Raw genomic sequence first — 13,342 nt, forward strand, 5'->3', positions numbered from 1 at the left:
ATGACTGGTTCTACAAAATCTGCAGTGACACTTCTGCTTCCGTTGGTTCATCTCAGGGAAACTGACTCATAAGTGTGAGCTTGTAGAATTCTAGTCAGTGAGCTAATGTTATGAGCTTACTGTTATGCCTGTAGTGAACTCAATTTCCAAGGAAATATTCACCAATTTTAGTTATTAAAAGTGCCAGGTAATAGCTATAAACTAATACCATAATAAGGGATCAGTGGTTATTTCTGTTGTCATTGTCTATTTCAAAAAGATTCCATGGGACTAGCTTGGGTGGCTAAAGTTTTCATGTCCTGAGATTCCTTAAGACTTAATTCTTGTTGCTGACAGTGAACAGTACATCAGCCAACACCATGTATCTTTTCACCTGAAAGTAACATATTCACCCTAGGTTCTCTCTGAGCCATCACACAAGTTTTAGGTCATTACTCAGTAATTGTGGTGAAGCTTAAAATAAAATTGATACTTGTAATCTATTATGTTTGTATGTCCTTTAGATTACTAAATCTCCATAAAACAGAAGGCAAAGATCACCATAAATTCATAAAACAAGACTGTTCCAAAATCAAATACTGTGGGAATGAGGAGGTAAAATGATCTTTGGTTAAAAATGTAGACCTAAGTAGAAAGTAGACCTTGATCTCTTATCCACATCTCTTGAGACAGTTGTCTGCACACTGTGTCATTTTTCATTGCATCAATTTACTAGTTATGTTTTTTCCACTCTTGTGAATGTTTATGGACACGCTTTGGATTTTAGAACTTACAACTAAATATTACAATTTAAAGTATTATAAAAACCCAGAACTACAACTGTTTTTTTCAAATTAAACAAGTAAATTTTCTCAGTGGATGAATATGTTAACAGCTCTGTAGACATAGTAGCTCTGGCCTTTTCTGATCCAGTCTCAGACTCAGTGAAACCCAGAAAAAAATGCCACTTCAATTAGAAAATGTTGTTTTCTGTATGTGAAATTTACAAAGCAATGGATGTAAAGAGAATCTTTGAAGAACATATCTTTGCAAAAAGAAAATGAAACTTCATATTACTATTTTAATTTATATCATCATCTTTCATATTACCCATATTACATGTGGTATGTTAATATATTTTATACATAAAATTGTACACATAAAAGTAATACAAAATTATTTTTATATATCATATATATTTATTCATTTGCAATTTTAAAAGTGGAATATGACTGCTGTTCTTCCGATGTGGATAGCAGGGCTGGAGTTAAGTATTACTCGTGAACTTTTAATATAATTATTTAAGAATCATTTATTTTATTTTGAATATATGAATCTTTTGCTTGATTGCATTTATGTGTAGCAGCAACATTCCATGTCAAAGGCAATGGATTCCCCCAAACTAGAGTCACAGATGGTCATGAACTGTTGTGTCATTGCTGAGAATCTAACCCTGGTCCTTTGCAAGAATTCAAACTGCTCTTAACCATTATTCCACCTCTGCAGCCTTAATCCCAAATCTTTTCTGCGCACAGAATATAATTGTGCAGCTATAATGTATGTTGACAAGAGAATTACATGATTGGCTCTGACAATTGAAATGAATCCGTTCCTTTACTAGATTAAGCATTTTAGAATTAAAATCATATAAATATAAAATATGTGATTTATCATGTCATCTTCATGGGGACATTATCTTCCACTAACTCCTGCATGATTTCTATACATACATGCATGCATATGTCTCTACATGTACAATATAAAAGTGAATCTGAAAATATAATTAGGCCCTCTTTTCCTCACAAGACTCTGAGTCAGTTCATACATTTTCTATTTCTTTATAAGAGAGCTGATTGTAATGTACTGAATTAAATGAATTCAAAATTAAGTTGATACTTGCCAAGTAACTTAAATAACCATAGAAGGTAAGATTGTAGAGGGAAACTGTAAAATTTTTTAGATCCTGGTCATATATGATAACACTTGGAACCATAGTATAGGAAGGAATTCAAACAGGAATTTCCAAACAGAATCATCATGTGGTCATCTCTAAGCAACACGTTTGTCATAATGCATGGGAAATAGTGTTTGTCTTAATATCACATGTTCTCTCTTCTTTGAGGCATCTAGCCCTACATCATCAGGCATGATTATGTAACCTTTAGAATCTATGGAAATAAGGAAAACAAAACTGGACCATTGCAAGAATAGGGGTGAGTGTGGGAGCAATAGACAGCAGAATATGAAGATAAAAGTATCTGATCAAGGAAATAGGAAAGACGGTGCTACTTAATATAGAGGAGACAGGTACATACAGAAATGGGGAATGAGGTAAAGAGGAATACTGGGACACAATTTATCAAAGAGGAAAATGGGAAAGTGGATGGTTCTTAGCTAAAGGTGGGAGAAATAACAACATGGATGGCTAGAAAAAGTCACAAGGAATCATATTATTTACTCTTCCCTCAAAAAGGAAAGAAAAATAGTGTTTGTCTTCATCCTTGTGAGTAGTATTTTATCCTTAATTGGAATTCACAAAAGGTTTAAATGTGATGGGAAGTAACTGGAATCTATCTAGGACTATTTATAATTATAATAGTTACATAATTAATAGGGTATGGAATGTACTCTACTGGTCTCCTGATGTATCTGTGTCTTCAATTCTAGATTCTGAGGATATAAAGTTTCATGGAGAAAAAAACCTTTAAAAAAGATTGATATATACCTTTCGGTGATTAAAATATTGAGATGATCATTAATTATTTCCATGATTTCATCAGAATTATGGGTCAAAGCATGCATAGAGCATAGTAAAATTATGGAATATGAGACAGAATTGCCTGACATATTGGATTGCTTTTGTGATTTTTTTCCAAACCAACAAATATTTTGTTCAGTTTCAAGGATGTGATTAATATTCTGTACTATCACTACTGTTTTAGGTGTTAACTATACAATGAGACAACTAAAGCCAATATGATTACATTTCTAAGGCATTATACTAAGGTGCATGAGACACAGTTTTCATTCTGTACAGGTATGACTGTGAAGGCTTTTATTATCTGAAATATTTTATACCCAGGAAATACATGGATGGTATATACAAATGTAGGCTGTAATGTACAGTACGTAATAGGAGAAGTTGAATAAACTGGTTAATGAAGATTTTGTAGAGAAAACAGAATGATGATATATACATACTGTCCAATAAATGACATATTTCACACATACACTGTTTTTTCCAGATATCAAATACAATTCTACTATGCTTGTAAGGTGAATATACTCTCCACTTATGTCCTTATTAGAGAATGTTCTTTATATCCAAGCTGGATTTGGAGTCCTAGCCAATATATTTCTCCTTTTTTTCTATACTTCTGTAATACTAGGTGACAGATCTAAGCCCATGGACCTGATAACCTGTCAACTGACCTTCATTCACATAATGATGATCCTCACTGGAGGGGAAACTTTGCTTGCAGGCATATTAGAGTCACTAAAATTTGGGAATGACTTCAAATGTAAGACTATATTTTACATAAACAGAGTTATGAGAGGCCTCTCTGTCTGCATCACCTGTCTTCTGAGTGTATCCCAGGCTATCACAATCAGCCCCAGTACATCTTTGCTGGCAAGGTTTAAGCATAAAGTAAAAGCACACATCGTCTATGCTTTTTTCTATCTTTGGTCTTTCAATTTGTCATTCAGTAGTAGGTGGATCGTCTATGTTGCTGGTTTTACCAATGTGAGTAAAACTCACCAGATGAAGGTCACTAAATCCTGCTCACTCTTCCCCATGAACTACATCATCAGGGGATTAGTTTTAACAGTGACAATGTCCAGAGATCTATGTCTTGTAGGAGTGATGCTGACTACAAGTACATACATGGTGATTATCTTATGCAGACATCAGAGGCAATGCAAGCATCTTCATAGCGTCAGCTACCTGAGAGCGTCCCCTGAGAAAAGGGCCACCCAGACCATCTTGATGCTGGTAGTTTTCTTTGTGGTCATGTACTGGTTGGACTTTTTCATCTCATTTACCTCAGTCCTGTTATGGATGTATGACCCAGTCATCCTGATGGTTCAGCAGTTTGTGATGTATGCCTATCCCACAATTGCTCCTTTGATACAAATCAGTTCTGATAAGAGAATAATCAGTGTACTGAAAAACTTGCACTCCAAGCGCCACTAGATTTTCTAAAAATTATTATTTTAAAATTATTTTTAAAAATGATTCACATACTTTTGTTTATGTATACTAGTGTACCAGCTTATATGCGAGTGCACATTCCTAATACATAAGTCAGAAGAGATCATCAGTTCTCCTGGAACTGAAGTTTCAAATGACATTAGGTGATATGCTGCTGTAGCCCCAGTAATTGTGTTTTACAAATTAATAATTCTTCTTTAACTTCAATTAGTCAAGTAGCAAAGTGATATTCTTCTTATGATTCAAATAAAGCATATATTCTTTTGACATTACTGATGCCAAGTACTATAAACATCTTAAGTTCCTTATACAGCATACATTGCTCTTTCCACATGAATTCTCTTTTCTCCTTTTACTTTATCATAAAAGTATCCTTGATACTGAGGCTATTTGAAAGAAGTTCCTTGCTGATAGTTACTTTGTAACTCCTTTCTTTGAAACCATTTTACACTACACTCATTAATAAAGTTTAAAATTGTAGCTTTAATTCTGTTTATTAATTCAACTTTCATAATGAATTTATGCTTTTCATTTGTTACCACTGTTTTGTAATTAGTCTCATATGAAACATTTTTATGTCTGTTTATTTGCACTTCATTTCATCAACACTTATTGAAATATTATAATAATTATAATGGTAAATAAAATGATTTACATACAGATAACATATGTAGAATGTGTATTTGTGAATATGTGTATGCTTGTATGTCTGTGCACAGACAAAGAAGGTATGTTTATGTACACTTTGTGGCTTACCTTGCAACAATCAGAATGTTCCTTACTATTAGCTATCCCTTTCCACTTTCACTTTCCTAACCATCTTCCCTGTTCCTGGTTGACACTCTCATTTCCGTACCCCTCATCCATTCATAACTGTCTAGGGTATTTTCCTTTTTAGGGAGAGCCCTGTATATCCTTTTGCTATGACTAAACTCTATGGTTAAATGGACTACAGCTTCCTTATTAATGACTTAAAAACTAAAACCCATATATAAATAATCACATACTGCATATATGTCTTTCTTGGTTGTTTTACCTCACTCAGAATTCCTTTTTGTAAATTTACTTTTATCTGCAAATTTCATTACTTTTAGTAGCTGGGTATTGCCTTGTTGTGTAAGGGAACCACATTTTCTTTACATGTCTAGCTATTGATGGTTATCTAGAATGGTTCCAAATTCTGTATACTATGAATAAACAGTGTCTCCAAAGTAGAATGATGTGTCCTCTGGGTATATGTCTAAAAGTGATATAGCTGTACTTGAAATAGTTCTGTTCCCAACTTCCTGAGGAACCACCACACTGATTTCCATATTAGAAGTAGGAATAGGTGTTCCCAACAGCAATGCATAAGTGTTCTCCTTACCTCACATACTTACCAGCATGAAGTGTCATTGACATTATTCATCTTAGCCATTCTGTCTGCTATATTGTTAAATCTCAAGGTGGCTTTAATTTATATTACACTGATGTTATTTAATAGTACTTTGAGTTTCCTCTTCTGAAAATTCTCTGTTTTGGTATTTATTCAACTTTTAAATTGGGTTAGTGTTCTTTTTTTTTAGGTTTTTAAAAGAATCTTTCATTTACTTTTTAATATGTGCATTCCAGGAAACAAAACACAAGAGGGCAAGAACAAAGCCACCCGGTCACAAGCTGCTCAGCTTGATGTGTCGTTCTAGATCCTGCAAGTGTACATATACTTAGGTAATTGAAATCATGTAGTATCTCCCATGCTTTCCCCACATTGTGAATATTCATCAACTAAAAACCCCACACTACACAAGGATTTTGATAACCAAGAATACACCAGGCCACCGCAATCTGTCAGATGAAATTGTAATCCTTTCTTCCTTGGCAACAGAAATTTCATAGAAGACAAAAATGGCAGCAGGGCTCTAGATAGACATACAGCAAAGTTAAAACTAAATTCTGCATTTGCTCAGTGCTCAGTTCACAAGGAAATGTAAAGCAACAGTCCACACTAAGTATAGCAATCCTAAGCTTATCAACAGAACTATACACTAACTCATGTAGTTAGGGTGTTCCCCGATTGAGAAATGTATTCCTATGGAAAAGCTGGAAGATGCACACACAGTGGGATCTCTCAGGATTTCAGTCTTCACACAGCTGAAGATCTTACCTTGAGAACTTTTCTGCCCCTTCAGTCATCCTAGCAGCATGGATTTTCCCACACTGTCCATACATGGGTTAACAGTTTCATGTTCAAGAGGAGCCCTCTTTGTGAGTCCTACCATATCCATAGCTGTACTTTTAGCCATGTGCTCTCTTTTAGGACATAACATTCAAATGACAAGAAATGAACTGTGCACAATGAACACAAATATTTACCAAGATGCACATAGGGCCCTGGGAAAGACAGCTGTCTTCTGGATGTAGTACCATACTCTACTCTGCACAACTCCCTAAGTTCCATGCCCAGACAGCCCTCCACAAAGACTAGCCTGACTTTTAGTGATTCTTTTGCTATTTCTAACATCCTTTCGGTACTGGGACTTACCTCTAATGCCTGGCAATGTTAACTGAAATGCACACCTAACCAATGGCTAGACAGCTTGAACCAACCAGTAGCTACAGTGCCTTTTTCTCAGCACTAGTTTTTGCCCTAACCCACCTCCACCACCTGGTAACAGCATCTGCTCAAAGGCCAACTTTGACCTCCATTTCCCCATTTTGACCATTCATATGAAATAAAACAATCCTAAAGAGTTGTGTCAGCCCTCTTATTTTTACCATGGTGTGCACCTTTACATTTATGCATTACTGTATGCATGTGTGCACACTGTGCCACTGCACTTGCGTGGAGGCTAAAAGACAAGTTGTGAATGACTTTTCTCCTATCACCTGGATCCTGGAAATCAAACTTAGGTCACCAGCTTCACCAAACACCTTTACATGCCAAACCACCCTACCAGTAACTTATGCACCCTTTCTTACTGTTTTGAGACAAAATCTATATATAGCACTGGCTGACACAGAACACAGAGATCTACCTGCCTCAATCTAAAACTAAAGGCGTGCACTACCACATCAACACTGTTAGTGCACTTCTAGAGACTACCTAGAGACTGATGTTCCCAATAAGCACTTCTATTTCCCCAGCATGAGTACACTGCAGTGAATACATTGCACACCTAACAAAGGCTGCAGTCAAAAACTGCCTTTTCAACAGCAAGGTTCTGGCTAGCCCCTCTTCACCTAGGGCTTTCCTCCACCCAGGGGTCACATGTTTTCATCATGGATAACTGTGAGGAGTTAATCCTTGAGTATTTGAACTTCATTAGAGAGGTGGTGAATTCTGAGAATCTTCCTCTAAATATTTCCCATGAAATGCTGCAACAAAGCAAAATTCTGAAAGTTAACAGAATTTGATCAAGAAATGCTTAGAACTATTTACTGAACTGGCAGAAGATAAAAAGAAGTACAAAAATTTTATGAACAGTTCTCAATAAATATAAAGCTTGGAATTCATAAACATTCTCAAAATTGGAAGAAGCTTTCAGAGTTATTTTTTTAACATACTACACATGTGCTTCTGGGGATGAGATAGTTTCCCTCAAGGACTACTGTACCAGAATGAAGGAAAACCAGAAGCACATCTATTTTATCACAGGTCGGACTATGGACCAGGTTGCTAACACAGATTTTGTGGAACATCTCTAAAACCATGGATTAGAAGTAATCTATATGATTGAACCTATTGATGAGTATTGTGTGCAACAGCTGAAGGAATTTGAGGGCAAGATCTTGGAATCAGTTTCCAAAGAAGGACTGGAACTTCCAGAAGATGAAGAGGAAAAGAAGAAATGGAAAGAGAAAAGGACAAAATTGGAGAACCTCTGCAAAATTATGAAAGACATTTTGAAGAAAACGGTTCAAAAGGTGGTTGAGTCGAACTGATGGTGATGTCCCTATGCTGTATTGACACAATCACATTTGGGTGAACAGCAAATATGGGGAGAATCATGAAAACTCATGACCTTAGAGACAAGTCAACAACATGGCAGCAAAGAAACACCTGGAGATAAACCCTGATCACTGCATTATTGAAACCTTAATGCAAAAGGCAGAGGCTGACAAGAATGACAGGTCCATGAAGGATCTGATTATCTTGCTATATGAAACTGCACTCCTGTCTTCTGGCTTCAGTCTGGAAGATCTCCAGACCCAGGCTTACAGGATTTATAGGATGATCAAGCTTGGTCCAGGTATTGATGAAGATGATCCTACTGGTGATGATATGAGAGCTGCTGTAATTGCAGAAATGCCATGGCTGAAAGGAGATGATAACATATCACGCATGGAAAAAGGAGACTAGCTGTGACACCGCCGGAACCTGAAGGAAACAGACCGGATAAACAGTTCTCTGCACCCAAATCCCGTGGGAGGGAGAGCTAAACCTTCAGAGAGGCAGACAAGCCTGGGAAACCAGAAGAGACTGCTCCCTGCACACACATCTCGGACGCCAGAGGAAAAAGCCAAAGACCATCTGGAACCCTGGTGCACTGAAGCTCCCGGAAGGGGCGGCACAGGTCTTCCTGGTTGCTGCCACTGCAGAGAGCTCGTGGGCAGCACCCCACGAGCGAACTTGAGACTCAGGACCACAAGTAAGACCAAATTTTCTGCTGCAAGAAAGCTGACTGGTGAACTCAAGACACAGGCCCACAGGAACAGCTGAAGACCTGTAGAGAGGGAAAACTACACGCCCGAAAGCAGAACACTCTGTCCCCATAACTGACTGAAAGAGAGGAAAACAGGTCTACAGCACTCCTGACACACAGGCTTATAGGACAGTCTAGCCACTGTCAGAAATAGCAGAACAAAGGAACACTAGAGATAATCTGATGGCGAGAGGCAAGCGCAGGAACCAAAGCAACAGAAACCAAGACTACATGGCACCATCGGAGCCCAATTCTCCCATCAAAACAAACATGGATTATCCAAACACACCAGAAAAGCAAGATCTAGTTTCAAAATCATTTTTGATCATGATGCTGGAGGACTTCAAGAAAGATGTGAAGAACTCCCTTAGAGAACAAGTAGAAGCCTACAGAGAGGAATCGCAAAAATCCCTGAAAGAATTCCAGGAAAACATAAATAAACAAGCAGAAGCCTATAGAGAGGAGACACAAAAATCCCTGAAAGAATTCCAGGAAAACACAATCAAACAGTTGAAGGAATTGAGGATGGAAATAGAAGCAATCAAGAAAGAACACATGGAAACAGCCCTGGATATAGAAAACCAAAAGAAGAGACAAGGAGCTGTAGATACGAGCTTCACCAACAGAATACAAGAGATGGAAGAGAGAATCTCAGGAGCAGAAGATTCCATAGAGATCATTGACTCAACTGTCAAGGATAATGTAAAGCGGAAAAAGCTACTGGTCCAAAACATACAGGAAATCCAGGACACAATGAGAAGATCAAACCTAAGGATAATAGGTATAGAAGAGATTGAAGACTCCCAGCTCAAAGGACCAGTAAATATCTTCAACAAAATCATAGAAGAAAACTTCCCTAACCTAAAAAAAGAGATACCCATAGACATACAAGAAGCCTACAGAACTCCAAATAGATTGGACCAGAAAAGAAACACCTCCCGTCACATAATTGTCAAAACACCAAACGCACAAAATAAAGAAAGAATATTAAAAGCAGTAAGGGAAAAAGGTCAAGTAACATATAAAGGCAGACCTATCAGAAGCACACCAGACTTCTCGCCAGAAACTATGAAGGACAGAAGATCCTGGACTGATGTCATACAGACCCTAAGAGAACACAACTGCCAGCACAGGTTACTGTATCCAGCAAAACTCTCAATTAACATTGATGGAGAAACCAAGATATTCCATGACAAAACCAAATTTACACAATATCTTTCTACAAATCCAGCACTACAAAGGATAATATATGGTAAAGCCCAACATAAGGAGGCAAGCTATACCCTAGAAGAAGCAAGAAACTAATCGTCTTGGCAACAAAACAAAGAGAATGAAAGCACACAAACATAACCTCACATCCAAATATGAATATAACAGGAAGCAATAATCACTATTCCTTAATATCTCTCAATATCAATGGCCTCAACTCCCCAATAAAAAGACATAGATTAACAAACTGGATACGCAACGAGGACCCTGCATTCTGCTGCCTACAGGAAACACACCTCAGAGACAAAGACAGACACTACCTCAGAGTGAAAGGCTGGAAAACAACTTTCCAAGCAAATGGTCAGAAGAAGCAAGCTGGAGTAGCCATTCTAATATCAAATAAAATCAATTTCCAACTAAAAGTCATCAAAAAAGATAAGGAATGACACTTCATATTCATCAAAGGAAAAATCCACAAAGATGAACTCTCAATCCTAAATATCTATGCCCCAAATACAAGGGCACCTACATATGTAAAAGAAACCTTACTAAAGCTCAAAACACACATTGCACCTCACACAATAATAGTGGGAGATTTCAACACCCCACTCTCATCAATGGACAGATCATGGAAACAGAAATTAAACAGTGATGTCGACAGACTAAGAGAAGTCATGAGCCAAATGGACTTAACGGATATTATAGAACATTCTATCCTAAAGCAAAAGGATATACCTTCTTCTCAGCTCCTCATGGCACTTACTCCAAAATTGACCATATAATTGGTCAAAAAACGGGCCACAACAGGTACAGAAAAATAGAAATAATCCCATGCGTGCTATCGGACCACCACGGCCTAAAACTGGTCTTCAATAACAATAAGGGAAGAATGCCCACATATACGTGGAAATTGAACAATGCTCTACTGAATGATAACCTGGTCAAGGAAGAAATAAAGAAAGAAATTAAAAACTTTTTAGAATTTAATGAAAATGAAGGTACAACATACCCAAACTTATGGGACACAATGAAAGCTGTGCTAAGAGGAAAACTCATAGCGCTGAGTGCCTGCAGAAAGAAACAGGAAAGAGCATATGTCAGCAGCTTGACAGCACACCTAAAAGGTCTAGAACAAAAAGAAGCAAATACACCCAGAGGAGTAGAAGGCAGGAAATAATCAAACTCAGAGCTGAAATCAACCAAGTAGAAACAAAAAGGACCATAGAAAGAATCAACAGAACGAAAAGCTGGTCCTTTGAGAAAATCAAAAAGATAGATAAACCCTTAGCCAGACTAACGAGAGGACACAGAGAGTGCATCCAAATTAACAAAATCAGAAATGAAAAGGGAGACATAACTACAGATTCAGAGGAAATTCAAAAAATCATCAGATCCTACTATAAAAATCAATATTCAACAAAACTTGATAATCTTCAGGAAATGGACAATTCCCTAGACAGATACCAGGTATCGAAGTTAAATCAGGAACAGATAAACCAGTTAAACAACCCCATAACTCCTAAGGAAATAGAAGCAGTCGTTAAAGGTCTCCCAACCAAAAAGAGCCCAGGTCCAGACGGGTTTAGTGCAGAATTCTATCAAACCTTCATAGAAGACCTCATACCAATATTATCCAAACTATTCCACAAAATTGAAACAGATGGAGCACTACCGAATTCCTTCTACGAAGCCACAATTACTCTTATACCTAAACCACAGAAAGACACAACAAAGAAAGAGAACTTCAGACCAATTTCCCTTATGAATATCGACGCAAAAATACTCAATAAAATTCTGGCAAACCGAATTCAAGAGCACATCAAAACAATCATCCACCATGATCAAGTAGGCTTCATCCCAGGCATGCAGGGATGGTTTAATATACGGAAAAACACCAACGTGATCCATTATATAAACAAACTGAAAGAACAGAACCACATGATCATTTCATTAGATGCTGAGAAAGCATTTGACAAAATTCAACACCCCTTCATGATAAAAGTCCTGGAAAGAATAGGAATTCAAGGCCCATACCTAAACATAGTAAAAGCCATATACAGCAAACCAGTTGCTAACATTAAACTAAATGGAGAGAAACTTGAAGCAATCCCACTAAAATCAGGGACTAGACAAGGCTGCCCACGCTCTCCCTACTTATTCAATATAGTTCTTCAAGTTCTAGCCAGAGCAATCAGACAACAAACGGACGTCAAGGGGATACAGATCGGAAAAGAAGAGGTCAAAATATCACTATTTGCAGATGACATGATAGTATATTTAAGTGATCCCAAAACTTCCACCAGAGAACTACTAAAGCTGATAAACAACTTCAGCAAAGTGCCTGGGTATAAAATTAACTCAAATAAATCAGTTGCCTTCCTCTATACAAAAGAGAAACAGGCTGAGAAAGAAATTAGGGAAACGACACCCTTCATAATAGACCCAAATAATATAAAGTTCCTCGGTGTGACTTTAACCAAGCAAGTAAAAGATCTGTACAATAAGAACTTCAAGACACTGAGGAAAGAAATTGAAGAAGACCTCAGAAGATGGAAAGATCTCCCATGCTCATGGATTGGCAGGATTAATATAGTAAAAATGGCCATCTTACCAAAAGCAATCTACAGATTCAATGCAATCCCCATCAAAATACCAATCCAGTTCTTCAAAGAGTTAGACAGAACAATTTGCAAATTCATGTGGAATAACAAAAAACCCAGGAGATATAAAACTATCCTCAACAATACAAGGACTTCTCAGGGAATCACTATCCCTGAACTCAAGCAATATTACAGAGCAATAGTGATAAAAACTGCATGGTATTGGTACAGAGACAGACAGATAGACCAATGGAATAGAATTGAAGACCCAGAAATGAACGCACACACCTATGGTCACTTGATTTTTGACAAAGGAGCCAAAACCATCCAATGGAAAAAAGATAGCATTTTGAGCAAATTGTGCTGGTTCAACTGGAGGGCAACATATAGAAGAATGCAGATCGATCCATCCTTATCACTCTGTACAAAGCTTAAGTCCAAGTGGATCAAGGACCTCCACATCAAACCAGATACACTCAAACTAATAGAAGAAAAACTAGGGAAGCATCTGGAACACATGGGCACTGGAAAAAATTTCCTGAACAAAACACCAATGGCTTACGCTCTAAGATCAAGAATCGACAAATGGGATCTCATAAAACTGCAAAGCTTCTGTAAGGCAAAGGACACTGTGGTTAGGACAAAACGGCAACCAACAG

At 37.3% G+C, this 13,342-nt stretch overlaps 1 protein-coding gene and 1 pseudogene across 1 annotated transcript; both read left to right on the forward strand.

Annotated features, from left to right (window-relative positions):
- Positions 1 to 3,274: 3,274 nt before the first annotated feature.
- Positions 3,275 to 4,174, forward strand: Vom1r72 (vomeronasal 1 receptor 72). The gene is given in 1 exon segment (NM_001009521.1): positions 3,275 to 4,174. A coding segment is annotated over 1 exon segment (900 nt).
- Positions 4,175 to 6,373: 2,199 nt separating this feature from the next.
- LOC148006275 (heat shock protein HSP 90-alpha pseudogene) lies at positions 6,374 to 8,531 on the forward strand (annotated as a pseudogene).
- The last annotated feature ends 4,811 nt before the right edge of the window (positions 8,532 to 13,342 follow it).

Source organism: Rattus norvegicus, chromosome 4 (genome assembly GCF_021556685.1).
Source record: "Rattus norvegicus strain SHRSP/BbbUtx chromosome 4, alternate assembly SHRSP_T2T, whole genome shotgun sequence".
In the NCBI taxonomy this organism is placed as follows: Eukaryota; Metazoa; Chordata; class Mammalia; order Rodentia; family Muridae; genus Rattus; species Rattus norvegicus.